Source organism: Schistocerca nitens, chromosome 4, assembly GCF_023898315.1.
Source record: "Schistocerca nitens isolate TAMUIC-IGC-003100 chromosome 4, iqSchNite1.1, whole genome shotgun sequence".
Taxonomy (NCBI): Eukaryota; Metazoa; Arthropoda; class Insecta; order Orthoptera; family Acrididae; genus Schistocerca; species Schistocerca nitens.
Genome location: NC_064617.1, coordinates 108,482,800 through 108,507,314, shown reverse-complemented (window position 1 = coordinate 108,507,314; position 24,515 = coordinate 108,482,800). Strand labels below are relative to the sequence as shown.

Here is a 24,515-nt window from a genome sequence, read left to right as displayed (position 1 = left end):
TTCGGAAGGATTTCGCTGTTCCAAACTCTGAAAATATGTAAGTCATTTTTGTAGAGTGGGTGAGATTTAGCGCATTGTTTGGAGCACATTATAAACATTCAGGTAGATTTATATGAACTGTTCACAATTTTGGTTTCGTTTCTGACCATGAAAAAGTTAATGACTGTATTTAAATCCTTATTGAAGACACGTCGTACATGGTGACATTTCTACGTGATGTGTTGTTGTTATGCGATGAGTGGGCCTACTCCGATACTTCTGTAAGCATTCCATCTCTAACATCCAACTTCAGGACTGAGGGCGGGTATGACAAAGGGTGTTAATACGCTCATACTCATAAATTAAGGATAATTGCAGAATGTCATGCCACACAACGTGGCACTACACAAAACTAGCGCTAATAGCATAGGCACAAAGGGAACACACATGACACAGTCCACGGTATTGGTGATGAGTTGAGAAAACCGTCCATAAACACATGCGCTACAAAATGCCACTCTCTCCGACATCAATGTGGGATGTGATCACCGTGTACACGTACACAGGCAGCACAACGGTTTGGCACACTCTTGATCAAGTGGCCAAGCAGCTCTGGGGTATAGCCTCTCATTCTTGCACCAGTGCCTGTCGCAGCTCCTGAAGTGTTGTAGGGGTTTGAAGACGTGCAGCGATACGTCGTCCGAGAGCGTCCCAGACGTGCTCTATGGGGTTTAGGTCTGGAGAACAGGCAGGCCTCCATTCGCCTAATATCTTCAGTTTCAAGGTATTCCTCCACGATGGCAGCTCAGTGGGGCTGTGCACTATCATCCATCAGGAGGAAGGTGGGACCCACTGCACCCCTGAAAAGGCGGACATACTGGTGCAAAATGACGTCCAGATATACCTGACCTGTTACAGTTCCTCTGTCAAAGACATGCAGGGGTGTACGTGCACCAAACATAATCCCACCCCACAACATCAAACCACGACCTTCATACAGGACCCTTTCAAGGACATTGAGGGGTTGTTATCTGGTTCCAGGTTCACGCCAGATGAAAACCCGACAATCACTGTTCAAACTATGCCTGGACTCGTCCGTGAACATAACCTGGGACTAATGTTCCAATGACCATGTACTGTGTTCTTGACACCAGGCCTTACGGGCTCTCCTGTGACCAGTGGTTAGTGAAATGCACCTTGCTGGTCTCCAGGCGAATAAAGCATGTCTGTTCAGTCGTCTGTGAACTGTGTGCCTGGAGACAACTGTTTCACTGGCTGCAGTAAGGTCCCGAGCAAGGGTAACAGCAGTACTCCGTGGCCATCTGCGGGCACTGATAGTGAGATATCGGTCTTCTTGTGGTGGTGTACACTGTGAACCACTGTGAACGTCCATTACTGTAGCGCCTGGACACGTTTCCTGTCTGCTGGAGTCATTGCCATAATCTTGAGATCACACTTTGTGGCACATGGAGGGCCCATGCTAAGACCTGCTGCGTTTGACCAGCCTCCAGTCGCCCTAGTATTCTACCCCTCATAACGTTATCAATGAGCTATTTTCAACACACAGTCACCATTAGCACATCTGAAAACGTCTGCACAGTTACTCGCTGCACTGTACTCTGACATGCACCAACATACTTCTGAGCATTTGGACTGCTGCCAGCGGCACCATGCGACGACCGCAGGTCAAATGCACCGCATGGTTATACCCTGCGGTGATTTAAACCCGCAAACCGCCCACCTGAGCGTTTTTTCACCATGTATTAGCATTATCCTTAAGTTATGAGCATGAGCGTAGGTGCTTCGTTGCATTTCTACGGACCAAGTACGTAGTCTGATGAAATGTGTGAGCATCGATGGTAACCATGTGCCAAACTAACTGATAATATGCTCCAGACGCCAGACAAGTTGATAATAAAATAACCGCATGATCATTGCATAATGTGCATGAAGCACGATAGAGCTACCTCTGTTTTCGCTCATTATATAAATGACTTAATACATAACAGGACCACTTGTCTTGATGAATGCACAAAACGTCGTTCTCCGAAGCCGAATGAGCCACCCTGAATACAGCTTAGGTAGTAGACTCACCTGTAATCAGTTAATGGGGCATCTGATCTTATTCTGCTTCCCAGGTGATAGCTTGCTATAATCGTTGAGCATAAAGAGTTTTCATTTGTTGCCTCGGATACTTCTGTATACTTAGCAACTGTTTTAATAAGTTACGCCTAAAAGTGCTGCTTCTGATTATCTTTTGCAGATGTGTCAAGGAACTGGAGGCTATAATGAACCTGCCCATCTTCGTTCTTTTGTTTCTACACATGGTGAACATCTGCGCACAGATCTTCGTCACCTCTCTCGTAAGTAAACATGATTAAAAGCGAAATTTGTTCTTCTTGTCCTTTAAACGTGCGTTTGGACAGGGCGCTAGATCCACGCCTCCCGAGGTCAGAGATATGACCCGGTCTCCAGTTCAAAGCAGGTCTCTGTATACTTCTAGCACAAGCCGTAAAACAGTCTTCTCGTCTGTCGTTAGTAGTAAGGAAAAATGGCTCTGTTTATCCTACATGTCGCGATCAAAAGAAAATGAGCCTCCAATGCTTAACTATAAATTAGTAGTTTTTCTACCACCTAGTCTAGCGTTCCCCAAAGTGAAGCACGAGGAAGCATATCTGCACAGTCCAACACCCAAAAATATTTACAAATTCATTTTTTTTTGTTTTGAAATAGATTTACAGTTTTTTGTCTTTTTAGCGTACTGTTGTTGTTGTTGTTGTGGTCTTCAGTCCAGGTCCTGCTACCTGCTAAGCCTACGTAGGTACGGGAGGCTTGGTTCTTGTGTCCCATGCCCATCAGATAAATGCCTATGAAAACAAGAAAATACTGTATCGAATTCTGAAGAAAGAGCAGACAGATTTGGAAGAAGTAAGTGAACCAACAATACAGCCAGAGTTCGTCAAAGCACTAAATGACGAGAGCGGGGAAAGAGGCACTGCCGATCAGAGTCGGATATAGCAGAATAGAAAGAAAATTGGAGACGTTCTGAACAAATTTGGTTTCGGATAGGACAAAGTAGGAGCAAGTCTGACATTGCTCCTAGTAGTGGGAAGCAGACTAACGGAAAACCACGATACTTTCCTAGCATTTGTGGATCTAGAGAACGACCGTGTAAGGTAGAATAAGATGTTGACATTCCTTAAACGGTGCAAATGGCTCTAAGCACTGTGGGACTTAACACCTGGTGTCATCAGACCCCTAGAACTTAGAACTATTCAAACCTAACTAACCTAAGGACATCACACACATCCATGCCCGAGGCAGGATTCGAACCTGCGACCGTAGCGGTCTCGCGGTTCCAGACTGAAGCGCCTAGAACCGCTCGGCCACACCGGCCGGCTGACATTCCTTACAAGTTTGGTGTTGCAGACAGACAATTAGTCGACAAGTTACAAGAGCGGAACCGTATTGTATCACTCCGTCTTACCCAATATTTGAACATTCAAGCAGCACGTCGGCTGTAGTAATTTGTTTGAGGTATTGTCGCTGGAGCTGTCGCCAGCATGAACACAAGGCAGTCAGCGTGTGTCGGAAACTCGCTTGAGCAACTAGACACCGTATCATAACCTAAATCACATTATGCGGTAAGCAGTAATATTTCTGTTAAAGGCTTATTGCAATGTGGTTTGAATAATGTGAAAAATACCACGAAATATTTTTTGGAAGCGTGCTGTATTCGCTAACTCTTGGGAAGTGTTGTTTAATCACATTATTTATATACACACAAACACAAATAATTATCACCAAGATATTTGTGTGTGCATCATTACGAAATTTCAGTAACATTAATAAAATGAACTGTGGTTCTTGTGCATAAACGGATTTACCGGCAGTAAGACTTCGCAAAAATATTCTGAACTTATAACACTACTGTCCGCTGCTGCTATACCATAACCTTAAAGTTGGAGGCAGTTCGTGCAATGAAATTATGTTTATTCAAGCAATTATGGTATACAGCAACAGAGCAGTGTTACCCTCTGAGAGGAATTTCGTTATGTTGACCGTGTTGTACCTTACGGAGGTGGCTTATCGGAAGTGAAAGTCAAAATTACGTAAATATTTAAACAGTAACAAACAATGTTTTACCTAGCTACACTGTTCAAAGAATAAAGAAAACGGTCGCCAGCCTAATTAGGCAAGAGAATGATTGACATTCTTATTCAAGAAAATAGGTAAGAGTAACTTCAACGGACAAACACAACCTATGCTTTGCCACAAGCGAGTGCAATGAACTCTGGCACCTGAATACAGTATGTTCACGTTAAGGTTGGAGCTAACAGATCAGAACAAATTATTTGCATAAATATAACAGATAACAAAACACACTGTTACCTTGAGGACTTAGTCAAACTGAATGGTCTCAGTAACGTTACCATTAATATTCACTGTAGAATCGTAAATTGGACATAGGTTTAGTATTACTTTTCAAACATATTCCTATCTGACATGAAATATAGATATGGTGTACAGCAAAATTAGTTATTGTACATTGATTAAGTCTCTCAATAATAAACACCTTTCTACTTAGAATGAAAATTAAATGGAGTTCACTAACAAATTACTTCTCACTATCCTTTTAATAAAGAAGTTACTGTTTTCATAGATAGTGGTTTTTCTGTTACTTGTTACCTAGCATAAGCACAATAGACAAACTGTTGATCCTGTTACAACATTAATATGCACTTTTAATACACAAGAGGAACCCAATATTGTACATAATTTGACTTGAACAGCAAGAGTAATTGAAACTTTCTATAATTAAGTAACTTGGTGCATTGAACTACTTCCAATGGAGGGGGGGCCCTTAATCTTGACCACTGTAGCAGAGCAAACTAAACACACTTTCAATACACTAGAGAAACACGTACATAGCAGGCATGAACATATAACTCTCAACAGTTTCAGTTCTGAACTTTTACTGCAAATATCTGAGATGTTTGTAAGATTCTTTCAACAAACAATATTAATTTTAGCACACTCTATTGCCATATTAATTTTAATATGCCTTCAATAAAGGACACTCGGCAAACACTTTAGCGTGGGAGGGACCCTAAGTAGATATGTGACTAAGGATAAATCACGGTAGGTACAAGAGTTCTGTCAAATTTTACCTTATATTTGGGTATATTATAACATCCTACAGGGTGTTTCAAAAATGACCGGTATATTGCATGCGGGCTTAATTAAAATATAATGCAAATAATTTTAATTTTTTGATTTAGTAGTTTGTCCGATTACGAAGTCTCGTAACGGTTGGCCCTGACTAGTATTATTACGCAATCTGACTGCATAGAACAACAACAAAGAATGAAATGGAAATTTTCATTAACACAATTAATTAATTAAGTCCCCAGCAACTATAAAACCTACGAAACCAAAGCACAAGTGTAACTGTTCTGTGTGTGGAAGTATGACTCAACGTACGCATCTGGCACGGTTTTTCTTCAACAACACAAGAAATTTTAAATATCATTTATACTGAATTAATTAAAGAAAATAGAAATACCATAATTACTTAAGAAAACCAGAATTACACTCTAATACAAGAACACAAGCCAGATGCTTTGTTGACTGAACCTGTAATGACGCATTATTCAGGACATTGAAATAATGAGAAAGAAAAGAAAAGTAGTTTGTTACCTTAATTTATATTGATGAAAAGCACTCTAGACATTACAATCTCTCCACACCGACTCGCTACTATCACATCTCAACAAGAACTTTTCAGTATCACATCTCAGCAAGCACTGCCTACTAGCTCATCTCAACAAACACTCCTCACTACGACATCTCAGCACTGACTACCACGAGCTCTCCCCAAGCACTGACTACTACGACATCTCAATAATCACTGCCAGTGGAGGCGGCGGAACAATACTCTCTAGCGCGATCTCTGGCGCTGTGGCTCAGTGTAGCCACCTTTCATATGCCCTTCCTCCACAGGCTAGCATTTGATGGTATTTTTGCCAGCATTGGTGGTGAAAATACCACCAAATTCGTCAAAAAAATACAGACAAAAATAAAAGATAATATTAATACGTAAATATCATATAACTAGATAAAATTTTGGCTTTGCACTGACCTTTCAATAACCTAATATATAGAATACAGTAAGCAATACAAATTCTTTCATACATGTGACTTTACATAATAGTTTACACAAGTATTATGTGGTTAAACAGTTCAATCAATAGCGTCAGCAATGACGAATATGTGCAGGTAAGAGTCCCATAACTTTTCACAAACAGTAATACACAAAAAATCAGTTTATACAAATATTCACATAAACGCTTTCCATAGCCCAAGAAACAAGTAGTTGACAGTTCCAGCAGTAGCACCCAGCAATGGTCAACAGGTGCAAAAACCAACAAGTGACATTTTTTCAGTAGAAACAGTCCATCAGTGGCACCCAGTAATGTTGAATAGGTGCAGACACCAACAAGTAACACCATTTCAGTATAAGCAGTTCCATCAGTGGCACCAGCAATGTTGAATAGGTGCAGATATCAACAGGTGACATCTTTTCAGTAGAAGCAGTCCATCAGTGGCACCCAGCAATGTTAAATAGGTGCAGACACCAACAAGTAGCACCATTTCAGTATAAGCAGTTCCATTAGTGGCACCCAGCAATGTTGAGCAGATGCAGACATCAACAGGTGACATCTTTTCAGTAGAAGCAGTCCATCAGTGGCACCCAGCAATGTTGAGCAGGTGCAGACATCAACAAGTAACACCATTTCGGTAGAAGCAGTCCATCAGTGGCACCCAGTAATGTTGACCAGCTGCTGACCGCAGTCCATAAAATTCACTATCACTAATCACACTGTTCATCAGCAGAAATTAAACATGTCCTAGTGGCACCAATCATGTAGAAAAAGTGCAAATAACAGTTCATAATATTCCCTATCACTAATCACACAGTTCATCAGCAGAAATTAAACATGTCCAGGTGGCATCCACCATGTTGAAAAGTGCAGCACCGTCACTAATCAGACAGTTCAGGCATGAACAATAGTTTGAATACACATACAATGCTTTTACACTAAACATACAAATCATAACAAACACACAAATGATATCAGATAATTGTCCTATTAACTATTACAATACACAAATACCAGTAAACCTATAATATTTATGGGTGTCAGTGCAAGCCACAACAACAAGTAAAATAATATTTAGGAGATAGGTTGGGATCACTTCTCTGGGATTATAAAAGGAAAACACACAAAACACACTCACTCATCTTTCATCCACATTTAGTGCTACTGTGTAGTTGAATAGTGTTAACTGTGTAAATGCAATTCTGTCAAAATTTTATGTTCATCATGTGTATCAAGTAGTAGTGGCAGCAATGTATAACAGTCAATAATAGTTAGTCAACGTCATAGTCATCATGTCAAGACCAATGTTTGCCAAGCCAGATCAAAATGTACGGTTGCTGAATAACTGTCAGTGAGCCAAGATATGCAAATGCTTCCTCTCTCCAAAAAAAAAAAAAAAAGTATATACTGCGTATTGATTTAACAAAGTGTGTGTGTAGACAATCTTCTTTGTACTTGAGTGTTCTAGTCTGCCATCTTCATCCTCCTTGTTCCATATAGACCAACAAAAAAAATATGCTCCTCACTTACTTCACCTCTTATCCACCAAACTCCAATAATCATCAGCATTACATAATCTCAATACTTCAATAATACCTCATTTACCTTACCTATTGTCCACGAAACTCCAATAATCATCAACTTCACATAATCTCAATACCTCAATAATACGTCGATACATATAAACCTCAGCACCAATATCATTTCACTTCCATAACAACTCTTTCCTCTAGTCAGTCTCCTCGAACAAGTACAGACAAAATCCTAGTGCAACTTCAATTCAGCATCCCATACAATCCGAAGACACAGTGTCCACACACAACCTCTGTATAATCCATCTGACCCAAATCTTCTACTCATTATAAATTATAAGATACATTTTGGTTCCTTGTCCATCATTAAATAAAAGAAATGCATACATGACCCCTAACAGCCTTTAGTTTGAATAACTTTCAGTAAGTAAGTACGATTACGAAGTGTTAATGATCATAATATTTCACAGTGTGTACACCACTTCAAGAATTATGGCAAATAGAAGCAAACATGTGGAGTATTTCTTGTGTCAAGTGTCACTTCCTATTTCAATTACTCACGAAAAATGCAGTGTAATAACTGTCAATGGTCTAAACCTAGTGTTGGTATGTCATGTCGTTAGCTTCCTTCCTATTAGCATAAATTTATACAGCTTCCATAAAACCTCCAGCTCATGTGACTTCTAAGCAGTTTCTTGTACCAATGTCGTTCGTAGAATTATAGCAGTTCATTTTCTTATCTTAAAAATATCAGGCACTGAGCGTAAGCAATACATGCAATATCGCGACAATATACCAGTAGCGATCAGAATGTCAACAAGTGGATGCAGCACAATCCCTATAACGAGGCTCTGCCAAGCGAACAATCTACAATTAATACAATAGTGTAACCTAATCTTCATGTTTGTACACCGTACATCAGCATTGCTATATTCTAAATTGAAGAGTAGTTATGGCAACAAACAGAAATGTGTAAATATGCAATCCATACGCAAAGCAGCAAATATGTATCTTACGTAATAAACAGGTCATTATCATCATATCAGCATAAGCAAATAAATGTTCATACGTAATCTTAATAAGTAAATATGAAGGCGCAAGCAGATAAATCACAAAGTATATCTTACATACATAACCACAGTCAGCACAATTAATCAGTTGTCAATTACAATTTAAATAAATAAGCACAGCAGGCACATAATAAAAAAAAAATATGACATCAGTGAAAGAGCAGTGCAGCCAAGCGATGCATAATATACGCAAGTAATAACACTGTTCATTAATAAAACATTGTCAAAATCAGTAAATGTACACAAGCACGTCGCTTCACAAGTAAATTCATAGAACATGAAATTTAGCACAAAGTATGAGTCACGTAATCGCAAGCAGCAAATTACGTCTAAAGTACGTACCTAAGTGCTAAGTGGAAATATGTTACCTGAAAAATAAACTCAATTAATAGTTACCGTTTTTAGTTTATTACTTTTTTTTCTTCGAAATTACATTCTTCCTGAAATTTTCTCCATAGCAAGTCGTCTTAACGTCGGACACGCACAGAATTTACCTAAAGGTCTTAAATATTTTACACAACCGTATCCTGAAAAATACTGAACATTAATAACATAATTTATAAAGTCACCATAGCTTTATACAGAATTTAGTCGGAAAAATTAGACTGTGTATTTGTTTACGGCTGTCAGTGCATTCACACTGTGCACTCGATCAGCTGTAGGCGCGTGACGTATGAAGTAATTGTTTGCGGTCAACGACTGCCTTTTGCGGCGCGCAGACTTCACTGTTGCTTTGAGTATCTGCCGCCGCCGGAACACGGCGCGGTATCCTTGCATTCTCCACCTGTTTACGTATAACTGTTGGTTTCTCAAAAGTATGTCATTCCACAAAAATTTTTACGTTCGATATATGATGTATTCCCTTAGAGCGCCGAGATTTAAGAGTTTCTACTTCCACAGTATTATCATGTATAATTTTGCGAATCCTATATGGACCGTTATAAAGCAGAAACAATTTGCGACACAAGCCTTTTCCTTTATGAGACAAACGATGAGACTTAATTAACACCTTTTGACCAACTGACAAAATTTTTAAACGACCAGGACGTTTAGCTGATTTCTCTCTTCTAGCAGCCGCAGATGCAATATTTCGTAGAGCCAGGTTGACAACTTCAGAATGCCGCAGTTTCCGTGAAGGCGGAAAAGGAACGATTTCAGAAATGCGATTTGTTGGTACTTTATGTTTTTTAATATCAATAGAGGTGGTAAAGAAGTTGAGTCATTAGGAAGTTCATTCAGAATGTTTTGAAAAATATGAAGACACTGATCCCAAGTTCTGTGATTCTGATGACAATAAAGACGGCACAATTTATTGATTTCCTTCATCCATCTCTCTGAAACATTAGATTGAGGGTGAAAAAGTGAAATGAAGATTGGTTTAATTTTACGACGCCGTAGAGTACGAAGCCAAATTTTAGAGCGAAACTGTGATCCATTATCTGATATAACCTTATCAACATGACCCACTTCTTTAAGAAAATGTTTGATGAAAGCATTAGATACTGAACGAGCTGTTGCTTTGCGTAACGGTGTAAAACACACATATTTTGATGTCAATTCCACTGCTACAAAAATGTACGCAAAACCATTAGTAGATCGAACCACTGGACCGAACAAATCAACTGCAGCCATCTCCTTTAATTTCGCTGGAATGATAGGAAACAACGGTGCTCTGTGAGAAATTGTTGGCGGCTTAGCCTTTTGACATAATTTGCATTTGGCAAGAACAGATCGAATACGTTTTTCCATATTACTGAAGTAGCAATTTTCTCGTAATTTATGAAAGCATTTTCTGGGACCAAAGTGCGCATAACTAAAATGTGTGTACCAAATCAATTTATTGACCCACTCATCAGGAATACAAACTAACCAAACAGAGTTGTCGACCGATTTTCGTTTGAAAAGAATATCATTGCGAACTAAATAATACTGTCTGATCGCTACGCTTTCCTTTCTCCTCCACTTCTCCTTAATGTCCTTCCAGATTGGATCCTTATTTTGCTCCTTAGCGATGTCCTGGAGCGAAGATGAAATCAAGTTCTCAAACGCAACACCTTGAATGTACATCAAACAATAATGGTTTTCTTTGCAGTCCTCTTCAGCACTTTGTTTCAAACCCATAGGTGCACGTGATAAAGCATCAGCAACAATATTTGAAGATCCCTGTATGTAAACAATACTAAAATCAAATTCCTGTAGATACAGCGCCCATCGTGACAATCTGCCATGAGTTAATTTTGTCGACATAAGAAATTCCAAAGCTCGATGATCAGTGTAAACCTTAGTATGTCTACCAAACAAAAATGTGCGAAATTTTGTGAAAGTCCAAACAACAGCCAAAGCTTCAAGTTCCGTAATCGAATAATTCTTTTCGGATTTAGAGAGAACACGACTTCCAAATGCAATAGTCTTCTGTACTACAACGCCGTTTTCTTCTATCTCTTGAAATAAATGTGCACCTAGGCCTTTGTATGATGAGTCCATCGCCAAACAAAAATCTTTAGATAAATCCGGATGTGAAAGAAGTGGAGCAGCAACTAAAGCATCACGAAGTTGTTCAAATTCTGACTGAGCTTCCTCATCCCAACACCAATTAGAATTCTTTCCAGATAGTTCACATAAACGAGGTGTGGCCAAATTGTCCAATCTAACAAAGCGTCTAAGAAAATTACAGACACCAAGGAAACTACGAACATCACGTTTTGTGGTAGGAACAGCATAATTACGAATAGCGTCTAGTTTCTCTGGATCAGGGAGAATACCTTCTGTAGAAATAATGTGACCGAGAAATTTCACCTGTGAACGACCAAATTCAGATTTTTCTAAGTTCACTGTAATGCCAACTCTTGCAAAAATACGTAATAATGAATCTAAAATTTTGTTGTGCTCACTCCAAGAATGTTAAGCAATAAGAATGTCGTCAACATATGAAGTAATATTGTCACGAAGATAAACAGGTAAAATTTCGTTTAAAATACGAATGAATGCTGCAGAAAATATAGTAAGTCGAAACGGTAATTTCCAAAGTCACTTTTGGGTAAAACAGTCAAATCCGGTTAATCTTTACCTACTGTCTAGATAGATGGATAGTAGAAGAACTGTTTTTATAGATGCAAAGAATAGTGAAAGAGTAGGTAGCGGTGCAGAAAACTAAAAGGGAAATAGCACCACTACAGCTCGGGGCCCTGTGAGCGCTACGGCACATATTCACTTAGTGTAGTGAATCCCCTGAGGACTTCAACAGCTGCACATAAATTTCAGTTTGTGACTTAGTGGCAAACTTGGCGGAAGTGCGTACGTAAATTGATCTAACCATGCACATGCACGTATGTCATTCCTAGAATTGCAAAAGATCTTAAATTTCCGAACAGTCAAGAAGTGTTTACAGTCAAAGCTTCCGCCTCGCGACGACAAAGACCTACCGCGTCTGTTCCAGTCCGAATGTCGATTATTGTCAAGTTCACACGCCTGGCGCTCTCTTGTTGCATCCCGTAAATGAAACAAATTACTTTCTTCAAACCCTTCTGCTATCTGTGATTCTAAATTTCTTCTATTGTCTTTTCCTATAATTTCGCCTTCGATTTCTTTGACTTGCTTTCGTAATGCCTCAACTTCCCTTTTAACACGTTCATTAAATTTTCCCTGATTTTCAACATGCTTATTTATGTTCTGGTACTCTTCGGTTTCTGCAAATGGTAATGGAGCTGTATCATCCGACTCTCTGTCCCCTTGTAAACTAAGATTTGTCAATTTATCTGAAATCTCCTCAACTCTTTCCGATAAGTCACCTATTTTTTCTTTCTGTTTATTTACGTCTTCCGTAAAGCCGGCCGCAAGATGAGACGCAGGTCCGTGACGTGACGCAGGGTGGCTCACGCCAAATTTCTCACGGCGGCGTGAGTCACGGCGACAATCACCGCAAGTTGGATCGCAGTTTCAATACGCAGTTTGCTGCGGAACTTCGGCTCTGGCAGAGATGGCGACTACTTCTGCTATGTTAATAGATTTAAGTTCAGAATCGGATTCCGATTCTGAGTTCGAATTCGAAACAGTGTGTTACATCGCTTTGATGAAACAAAAAGCAGAAAAAAGTGCATACATGAAAAGAAGACTAAGTCATGGGGAATTCGCTTTAACTAAGGAATTTGATGATGAAAAATTCACGAACTATTTTAGATTAAATCGTGATCAATTCCAAGAAGTGCATGGTCTCATCAAGAATGAAATTGACAGAGAGGGATGCAACGCTACAAGGCCGATTGGAACCGAGGAGAAACTAGCTGTGTTTTTAAGGTAAGCTATTATGATTAACCTATATCTATATCTCTATAGTGCGTTTAAAATTACTTGCGACGTTTGACGGATTCTTTGTCGCCCCGTGCTGCCGCTACACCAGCTGATGCTAACCACGCCGCAACAACGGCGGTTCCTTTGAAGTAACAATGTGAGTTATGCGGACCACGCCGCCACAGTGGCGGATCCTTTGAAGCAACAATGTTTCCTAAGACCGACAACCCCTCCACTCGCTCAACGCCGACCTGTCAAAAGTCGCAAGTAATTTTAAACGCACTATAAAATTAAAAATTTGAGTTGGTTTGTGTATAGCCATTAATGTGCGAAACACTTTATTGAATGAACGCTTTATTGAATAAACATAAATAATATTGAAATGGCCAAAATGTTCTGTAATAGCACATAAATTCACTCTGTACATCAAATGTGAATAGCAAAGTTTTTACTAAAAATCAGTTTTCAGAGAAATTATTAATAAATGTGAGCAAATTGCTTTGTTGAAACTCACAATTATCTTCTGTTGTAAGCGAGGGACTGTTGGATTGTAAGGACTGGGATGGAGTTGAACTAGTGTAGGATGGACTGAGGGTTTGGTTACTGTACGGTGATGATGGCCGCTGAACTGTGTTGGACTGTGGAGATCTCACGGGAATGTTCAGCAACGAGGCCTCCATTTCTGTAACCACACGGAAAATGTCATTTCTGACGACATACTGAGATGACGGTGGCATGCGTCTGGTCATCTGGTACATTGACATGAAGAAGTGGTACAGAGGATCACTTGGAGCACTCGTTTGTGCCAACAGATTTCTTCTTTCCTCTGATCTCGATTTTCTTCGTTCTTCATGTTGTTCAATGCTTCGTTTGAGTAATCCAGCAATAGTGTCTTTCTTAATTTTTTTTGCTGATGTCGGTTCTTCTGGCGGGGGTGAAATTTCAGGAAGTGCCCGTGACTGAAGATCGTCCCGAGCACTTGTGATTCCCTGCTGCATGTTCAGTGATTCCTCACCCTCGTCGACTACATCAGTTGGACTATCAGTGGCAAAAGTTTGTGGTGTTGTTTCACTATCGTCATTGCATTCGATAAGGTTCCCCTCTCGTGCTTTATTGGCCATATATGGTTGTAGAAAACCCATCTGCTTTTGAAATTTCCATTCTTTAACCGATTCAGCCGGTGCCCCACTTTTCATGGATTTTTGCTGTCTTCTGAGAGCATCTCTCAGCGAATGTCTCAATTTCTCCCACAACGCCTTCGCTTCAACACCTGCAACAACCGCGTCAAATGAGAATTTCGCTATGTCAATTATTCACTTTTTAATTACAAACGTAAAAAAATACAGCTACAAATTTATCATTCCTTTTTTAATTTTTTTCTTTTACGTTCTAGGTATTTGGCGACAGGAAACACATACAGAACTATTGCTTACAGCTACAGAATGGGAGAACGAACGGTCTCTAACATCGTATCAGAAGTATCTCAAGCTGTATGGAAAGTAATGCAACCAATATTTATGCCAGAACCCACAAAAGAACAGTGGGAATCAATCGCAGCTGGTTTCCAACGAAGATGGCAATTCCCACACTGTATAGGCGCCATCGATGGGAAACATGTAGTAATAAGAAAACCTCGTAAAACTGGATCCTCCTATTTCAATTATAAACACACTTTCTCCATCGTGCTAATGGCTACCGTAGACTACGAGTATAAATTCACTACAGTTGATGTTGGGTCACAAGGGAGGTTCAGTGATGGAAGCGTTTTCAACACAAGCGTTTTGGCGAAAAGAATGGTGAAACGCACTTTACAGCTTCCGTCACCTGCAGCACTACCACAAATACAGGAGGCAATCCCTTTCGTATTTGTAGGAGATGAGGCGTTCCCTTTATGTGAGCATTTGATGCGGCCTTATCCTAAACGAAGCGTCACTGACAATTATGAAAACAAAGTGTTCAACTATAGACTGTCAAGAGCACGCCAAACGGTAGAGTGCGCTTTTGGTATACTTGCTTCGCGTTTTCGAGTTTTTCGAGTACCATTTGAAATTAAAGTAGAAAGTGTTATCAGTGTTGTCAAAGCAGCTTGTGTGTTGCACAACTATTTAATTACTTCTAAAGCTGAAATATGTGGAGACGACACTATGGAAGATATGCCAGAGGATCAAATGCGACCATTATTACAATCAAATGTAACACGATGTTCACAGAAAGCTTTCACAATTCGACAGAACTTCACTACATACTTCAACACTACAGGAATGGTTCCTTGGCAAAGGGAAAGTGTTTTTAAAGGAAAGTACTGAGAAACTAAGAATATCTATACAGTTACAGTGCTACGACATAATGTTTCAAATATATAAATAAATATATAAATTAATTCATAACATTTATGTCATCCTTCTATTTTGTGAAACAATACCTTGGTACATGTAAATTGTAGTAAAAGTCTTTGTGATGGGCTCTATGTTCATGTAAAATGTTAACAATGAATTACAATGCAACTTACCACTTCGTATGTCCGTTTCCTTGGCCACTTCCTCCCACTTCTCAGCTTTCAGCTTCGTTTTCAAATAATCTTCATGGCTTGTATCATACAGTACTTTGCGAACACGTACGGCTTCAATTAGCTTCTCCTCCATTCCGAACTACGAAACGCTGAACGCGAACAGCCAGAATCACCGTGAGCCTCGCAGGAAACTGCGTACAGGAAACTGCGCTCCGCAGGGTCACCACGCGCAGGAACTGCGCCACGTCACGCTGCGCTCTAACGTGCGCTGCCCCATTCAACTGTGTGGTTCGCAGAAACTCACCGTGAGCCACCCTGCGTCACGTCACGGACCTGCGTCTCATCTTGCGGCCGGCCTAAGTGTCGCGACTCGGGTTTCAGTGTTGACACATTTGGTAGTTAACTGTTCATATTGTTGTGTTAGATTATTTATTCTGTCATTTGGTACGGATTCCTCGATTCTCTCAAATATTTCTTCCTTATCGTGTACACGTTGTAAATTTAACTCTGAAAATTTTTGTACTATCATGCGATCTCTTTCTTCCTGTTCTCTATCTTGTTCCCTTTGTCTAATCTCCACTGCAATTAATCTATTATTGTGAGAATTCAAAATCGGTTGTACTTCTTCCCTAATTTCTTTCTTTAATTCATCTTTCATATTTTTGAAACATGTCCCTATTCGTAAATCTAACCGTGTTTCCAGTGTTCCCATATCAGTTTTTAATTCAGATCCCAAAGTTCCCATCTCGGTTTTAATTGTTCCTATTTCTGTTTTTAATTCAGATCCTTGTGAGTCTAACCGTGTTGCCAAAGTTCCTATCTCTGTTTTAATTGTTCCTATTTGTGATCCCAAATTTAATATTGCACCCATCAACTGCTCCATAATAGCCGGTTCGAAATTCCTTTCGCCCCTAACATTTCCCGCAAAACCAGTTTCATTCGTCATAGCTGTAAAGCTATCTGTGTTCGATGCTATTCCAGAATTTTCTATCGTTAATCTCGTATTCTGTGAATTTTCTGATTGAGAAAAATTTTGAAATGGTTCCGGACTGTCTTCCCGACTTATTAAATTGTTTTCAACGCCATTATTCATCATACTGTTGTCCTGTGTTGGCGAGTTCGCCATGTCGACAATTTCGTCATTCTCACTATTCATCATTTTCGCCTTTTTCATTGATCGCGTAATCATTTACAAAACATACAAAACTCGTTACTGTACGAAAATTACACACAATGCCTCTTTATTTCCAACAATACCATTCACACGAAATGCTTCCCTCAACCACGATTAACGAACAATTGAAATCTTCCTAACTGAACAAAATTGTCAAACCCGTATACAAGATAACAAAATTAAATTCTGCAAAAAAAAATACCATTAGAAGAGTGACAATTACCAAATCTACACATGCAAAATAGACTACAATTACTAAACTACAAAGTACTACAACAATACTACTGTCTACTATTTTTACAATCAGAAGAATTCCAAGGGACGATCCAAAGCAGCGGTCGCCACGTGCATGGGGGCTTAATTAAAATATAATGCAAATAATTTTAATTTTTTGATTTAGTAGTTTGTCCGATTACGAAGTCTCGTAACGGTTGGCCCTGACTAGTATTATTACGCAATCTGACTGCATAGAACAACAACAAAGAATGAAATGGAAATTTTCATTAACACAATTAATTAATTAAGTCCCCAGCAACTATAAAACCTACGAAACCAAAGCACAAGTGTAACTGTTCTGTGTGTGGAAGTATGACTCAACGTACGCATCTGGCACGGTTTTTCTTCAACAACACAAGAAATTTTAAATATCATTTATACTGAATTAATTAAAGAAAATAGAAATACCATAATTACTTAAGAAAACCAGAATTACACTCTAATACAAGAACACAAGCCAGATGCTTTGTTGACTGAACCTGTAATGACGCATTATTCAGGACATTGAAATAATGAGAAAGAAAAGAAAAGTAGTTTGTTACCTTAATTTATATTGATGAAAAGCACTCTAGACATTACAATCTCTCCACACCGACTCGCTACTATCACATCTCAACAAGAACTTTTCAGTATCACATCTCAGCAAGCACTGCCTACTAGCTCATCTCAACAAACACTCCTCACTACGACATCTCAGCACTGACTACCACGAGCTCGCCCCAAGCACTGACTACTACGACATCTCAATAATCACTGCCAGTGGAGGCGGCGGAACAATACTCTCTAGCGCGATCTCTGGCGCTGTGGCTCAGTGTAGCCACCTTTCAATATTTGAAATGGCAATAAAAACTAAACGAGCAGCGATAGAAATACACCGTTTGTTGCAATATGCTTGGGACAACAGTACATTTTCAGGCGGACAAACTTTCGAAATTACAGTAGATACAATTTTCAACAACAGATGGCGTTGCAAGTGATGTGAAAGATATAGAAGACAACGCAGTCTGTGGGTGCGCCATTCTGTACGTCGTCTTTCTGCTGTAAGCGTGTGCTGTTCACAACGTGCAAGTGTGCTGTAGACAACATGGTTTATTCCTTAGAACAGAGGATTTTTCTGGTGTTGGAATTCCACCGCCTAGAACACAGTGTTGTTGCAACAAGACGAAGTTTTCAACGGAGGTTTAATGTAACCAAAGGACCGAAAAGCGATACAATAAAGGATCTGTTTGAAAAATTTCAACGGACTGGGAACGTGACGGATGAACGTGCTGGAAAGGTAGGGCGACCGCGTATGGCAACCACAGAGAGCAACGCGCAGCTAGTGCAGCAGGTGATCCAACAGCGGCCTCGAGTTTCCGTTCGCCGTGTTGCAGCTGCGGTCCAAATTACGCCAACGTCCACGTATCGTCTCATGCACCAGAGTTTACACCTCTATCCATACAAAATTCAAACGCGGCAACCCCCCAGCGCCGCTACCATTGCTGCACGAGAGACATTCGCTAACGATATAGTGCACGGGATTGATGACGGCGATATGCATGTGGGCAGCATTTGGTTTACTGACGAAGCTTATTTTTACCTGGAGGGCTTCGTCAATAAACAGAACTGGCGCATATGGGGAACCGAAAAGCCCCATGTTGCAGTCCCATCGTCCCTGCATCCTCAAAAAGTACTGGTCTGGGCCGCCATTTCTTCCAAAGGAATCATTGGCCCATTTTTCAGATCCGAAACGATTACTGCATCACGCTATCTGGACATTCTTCGTGAATTTGTGGCGGTACAAACTGCCTTAGATGACACTGCGAACACCTCGTGGTTTATGCAAGATGGTGCCCGGCCACATCGCACGGCCGACGTCTTTAATTTCCTGAATGAATATTTCGATGATCGTGTGATTGCTTTGGGCTATCCGAAACATACAGGAGGCGGCGTGGATTGGCCTCCCTATTCGCCAGACATGAACCGCTGTGACTTCTTTCTGTGGGGACACTTGAAAGACCAGGTGTACCGCCAGAATCCAGAAACAATTGAACAGCTGAAGCAGTACATCTCATCTGCATGTGAAGCCATTCCGCCAGACACGTTGTCAAAGGTTTCGGGTAATTTCATTCAGAGACTACGCCATATTATTGCTACGCATGGTGGATATGTGGAAAATATCGTACTATAGAGTTTCCCAGACCGCAGCGCCATCTGTTGTTGAAAATTGTAACTACTGTAATTTCGAAAGTTTGTCTGCCTGAAAATGTACTGTTGTCCCAAGCATATTGCAACAAACGGTGTATTTCTATCGCTGCTCGTTTAGTTTTTATTGCCGTTTCAAATATACCGGTCATTTTTGAAACACCCTGTATGAGCTGATCCTTCACTGTACATTACTGTAGTGTTCCATTATAGTGATTGCGCAATGTGGTGGCGATTGCATGTTGGTAGGTGGATTTGCAGGTAGAATTGCAGGACTCTGTCATTTCTTGGTGGCGATGAGAGATAGCAATTTCAGAATAGTTCCAGCTCTTTATCCAATCATCCGAGGCATTGGAATGCGTCAGGAAAAGCCCTTCTCGGAACCAGCACAATACACAAATTTTACATGAGTAGCTGATAGTTTGGTAGCTCGTCCCCGACTGCCTCTTTGTTCCACCTTTCTATCCATGCCAACCACATTTTGCGCGCGCTACACAGTTCCGTTCCCGATGGGAACCACAACAACTTTTACATACAAAATAACTAAGAACCCTGAGTGAAAGTCAGCAGTTTACATAACAGCAAGCATTTTAAATAAAACGGAACATTTGCATATATTGGTAGTTCTACACAAAATTATTTAATTTTTAAGATAACCAAAGAGATTATATGACAAAGACAAACATATAATTTGCTCATATTGTACATATTACACAGATTACACTTCCTACACTCTAAAAGAAATCAAAGTTTTTATAAAGAAAAGAGTATACAGTTTTATGTTATCGATTCAATCGAACACATTTACAGAAGCTCAACGATCTAACATTAAATAAAGCAAAAGGCAAAATAAATCAGTAGAGCATTAGAGCTATGGTGTTACAAACTTACTCGTACAATAATGAACAATCAACAGTTAGCTAAGGCTATACATGTATGATTAACTGTCATCAAACGCAAAGTGAAATACACTCCTGGAAATTGAAATAAGAACACCGTGAATTCATTGTCCCAGGAAGGGGAAACTTTATTGACACATTCCTGGGGTCAGATACATCACATGATCACACTGACAGAACCACAGGCACATAGACACAGGCAACAGAGCGTGCACAATGTCGGCACTAGTACAGTGTATATCCACCTTTCACAGCAATGCAGGCTGCTATTCTCCCATGGAGATGATCGTAGAGATGCTGCATGTAGTCCTGTGGAACGGCTTGCCATGCCATTTCCACCTGGCGCCTCAGTTGGACCAGCGTTCGTGCTGGACGTGCAGACCGCATGAGACGATGCTTCATCCAGTCCCAAACATGCTCAATGGGGGACAGATCCGGAGATCTTGCTGGCCAGGGTAGTTGACTTACACCTTCTAGAGCACGTTGGGTGGCACGGAATACATGCGGAAGTGCATTGTCCTGTTGGAACAGCACGTTCCCTTGCCGGTCTAGGAATGGTAGAACGATGGGTTCGATGACGGTTTGGATGTACCGTGCACTATTCAGTGTCCCCTCGACGATCACCAGTGGTGTACGGCCAGTGTAGGAGATCGCTCCCCACACCATGATGCCGGGTGTTGGCCCTGTGTGCCTCGGTCGTATGCAGTCCTGATTGTGGCGCTCACCTACACGGCGCCAAACACGCATACGACCATCATTGGCACCAAGGCAGAAGCGACTCTCATCGCTGAAGACGACACGTCTCCATTCGTCCCTCCATTCACGCCTGTCGCGACACCACTGGAGGCGGGCTGCACGATGTTGGGGCGTGAGCGGAAGACGGCCTAACGGTGTGCGGGACCGTAGCCCAGCTTCATGGAGACGGTTGCGAATGGTCCTCGCCGATACCCCAGGAGCAACAGTGTCCCTAATTTGCTGGGAAGTGGCGGTGCGGTCCCCTACGGCACTGCGTAGGATCCTACGGTCTTGGCGTGCATCCGTGCGTCGCTGCGGTCCGGTCCCAGGTCGACGGGCACGTGCACCTTCCGCCGACCACTGGCGACAACATCGATGTACTGTGGAGACCTCACGCCCCACGTGTTGAGCAATTCGGCGGTACGTCCACCCGGCCTCCCGCATGCCCACTATACGCCCTCGCTCAAAGTCCGTCAACTGCACATACGGTTCACGTCCACGCTGTCGCGGCATGCTACCAGTGTTAAAGACTGCGATGGAGCTCCGTATGCCACGGCAAACTGGCTGACACTGACGGCGGCGGTGCACAAATGCTGCGCAGCTAGCGCCATTCGACGGCCAACACCGCGGTTCCTGGTGTGTCCGCTGTGCCGTGCGTGTGATCATTGCTTGTACAGCCCTCTCGCAGTGTCCGGAGCAAGTATGGTGGGTCTGACACACCGGTGTCAATGTGTTCTTTTTTCCATTTCCAGGAGTGTATGAGTGGCTCTGAGCACAATGGGACTTAACATCTGAGGTCATCAGTCCCCTAGAACTTAGAACTACTTAAACCTAACTAACCTAAGGACATCACACACATCCATGCCCGAGGCAGGATCCGAACCTGCGACCGTAGCGGTCGCGCGCATCCAGACTCAAGCGCCTAGAACCGCACGGCCACCGCGGCTGGCGAAATATGAGTGAAGTATGTTATTTTCATCGAAGGATTTTCAGAATAAATGCTGGTTTGTGGTACATTATTCGGAACTCGCCTAGCTACCAATATAAAAAACACTTTCAGATACGATCTGCTGCACTGTGGACGGTGAACGCTTGCAGCCTAGGTACCGTCGAAAAGTGAGTGACCGACATAAACTGCGTCGTGATCTGGTTGGACATAAGTGAACATAAAACTGCAACAGCACTTTTTATTTCCTATCGCTCTATGTACTGGTAAAGGCAAAGCGGTCGAATATCGCATTAAAAATAGTACCGATACATACCGAAACAGTGCGGGAGGCACTTATAAGGTCAAGAAAGACAAGTACACATTAAACAGTGATGAGCACAACCGAATGAAAACAGCCGATTCAGTATGTTGTTAGAAAATAATCGACTCACTCGGTTGTAGCTTTACGTATCGGCTGAGTTACCCGTTCATTCTTTTGTGTGAACCCAGTCTGTACGTTTTCTGTTATTTGAAGCTTGCATTCATTCGTTCAGTCAACTGAAAACTGTTCAGCGGTTTAGCTGACAGAGTTATCCAAAACAGTCTGTACTACTTCCATGAAGTAAAGTAAGAAGTAAAACAGTGGTATACAATATAAACTGCGCTGCACATACCTCCAGCTGTATGCGAAGACAAGCAATAAACACATTCGTTTCATTATGTGCTGAAAAGCGAATTCTTCTTTTCCTTTTAAAAATGATAAATACATTGCAGTACAGTTAACACGTAACTAATAGAGCTTCATTAGGAGTATAATGTTGAGCAAGCATAGGTCTTCTCTTAGGGGTACATATACGAAGAAGAAAGGAACATTGTCACATTTGTTTGTGACTGTTTACATTACGTTTTACTGAAAAGAGATGATGTCCATCAACTAAAATTAAAATTTGCGATTGCGCCTGCGTAGGGTTGCCATACGTCGCGGATTTCGCAGACAGTCCGCGATTTTTTGCTCGAAGACGGGTGTCCTGGACGAAGAGGAAACTGTCCACGAAAAAAGTGGCTAGTAAGAAAAAAAAATTACGCAAGTTTTGCCACTGGCCACCGATTGAGGTATGTCATAACTCCTGCAAACTTGACGATAGCCGTTGAAACCTGTGCTGATATTCCGTGTCACTTCAGAACACACTGTGGAAGCAGTGCAATAATCGATTCTTTGCGATTGTTTCAGTTTTCCGCTGTTGGTTTACAAAGTCTCTGCTGTCGTTATCTGACATTCTTTGGTCGTGTAAACTTAACATTCAGCTGTGCGAAGTGTACTTCTGGTGCTGTTATTGCACAGAATTTGAAATTTAAAATGTCGAAACGAAAAGTACATTTTCGAGAAGAATATGATGATGCAAACCACTGTCACTTGCACAACATATCGGTCCGTGTTTCAACCACATCTTTATAATCACCGTATTTTGTCTTTGATTTTTGGCCTCGGATTATGACAACCCTACGCCTGCGTCACGCACGCTCCACATCAGCGTCCTGCGTCTGCCATGGTCAGGGTCGCAACCCTGTGTGAGGAGGGCAAGACTCAATTTGCAGTCTCCCCTCCACAACGGCCAAAGGCCGGTCACGTGATTCCACCTGACTGCAAATTCCGTGTGAAACTTGAGTCTTGCTGTGGGGAGGTGGCGCATAGCCAATCGGCGCTAGCGCAGGTCCTGGCAGTGCTAAGTTCACGCCGGCTGTAACCCTGGCTCTGCCAGCCGCAGAGGGCGGCTACGGCGGTGGCGCCACTCCCGCCCCAACGACCACCGCGGAAAAAGTATGTAAATATGTGAATGAAAATCACTCAAGCCCAGAGACTGAGTGAAAACATTCATATAACTGACGTAAGCGACAGATATTTGTGTCAGTTGTCTCACATTAGCTGAAATTACTCGAACCTGGAGAGATGGCCGCGAATTAGTTTCTCATTCGATTGTTACATTCGACTTAAAAAAACCGACTGAACGAAAAAACAATCGACTAGCCTATCCGCTGTTGAAAACAGTCGGTTGTCCCATCACTAACGTTAAGAAGGGTAAGGTTGAACTTGTTGTTGTTGTGGTCTTCAGTCCTGAGACTGGTTTGATGCAGCTCTCCATGCTATTCTATCCTGTGCAAGCTTCTTCATCTCCCAGTACCTACTGCAACCTACATCCTTCTGAATCTGCTTAGTGTATTCATCTCTTGGTCTCCCTCTACGATTTCTACCCTCCACGCTGCCCTCCAATGCTAAATTGGTGATCCCTTGATGCCTCAAAACATTTCCTACCAACCGATCCCTTCTTCTAGTCAAATTGTGCCACAAACTTCTCTTCTCCCCAATCCTATTCAATACCTCCTCATTAGTTACGTGATCTACCCACCTTATCTTCAGCATTCTTCTGTAGCACCACATTTCGAAAGCTTCTATTCTCTTCTTGTCCATACTAGTTATCGTCCATGTTTCACTTCCATACATGGCTACACCCCATACAAATACTTTCAGAAACGACTTCCTGACACTTAAATCTATACTCGATGTTAACAAATTTCTCTTCTTCAGAAACGATTTCCTTGCCATTGCCAGTCTACATTTTATATCCTCTCTACTTCGACCATCATCAGTTATTTTACTCCCTAAATAGCAAAACTCCTTTACTACTTTAAGTGTCTCATTTCCTAATCTAATTCCCTCAGCATCACCCGATTTAATTTGACTACATTCCATTATCCTCGTTTTGCTTTTGTTGATGTTCA

The 24,515-nt window shown here is 41.3% G+C and overlaps 1 protein-coding gene across 1 annotated transcript in view; it reads left to right on the top strand.

Annotated features, from left to right (window-relative positions):
• LOC126252145 (uncharacterized) overlaps positions 1-24,515 on the top strand; it is a 128,732-nt gene that overhangs the window by 81,417 nt on the left and 22,800 nt on the right. The window contains exon 5 of the mRNA XM_049953012.1: positions 2,243-2,342. Within this exon, the coding sequence (XP_049808969.1) occupies positions 2,243-2,342 (100 nt within the window). The remainder of the gene's footprint in view (positions 1-2,242; positions 2,343-24,515) is intronic.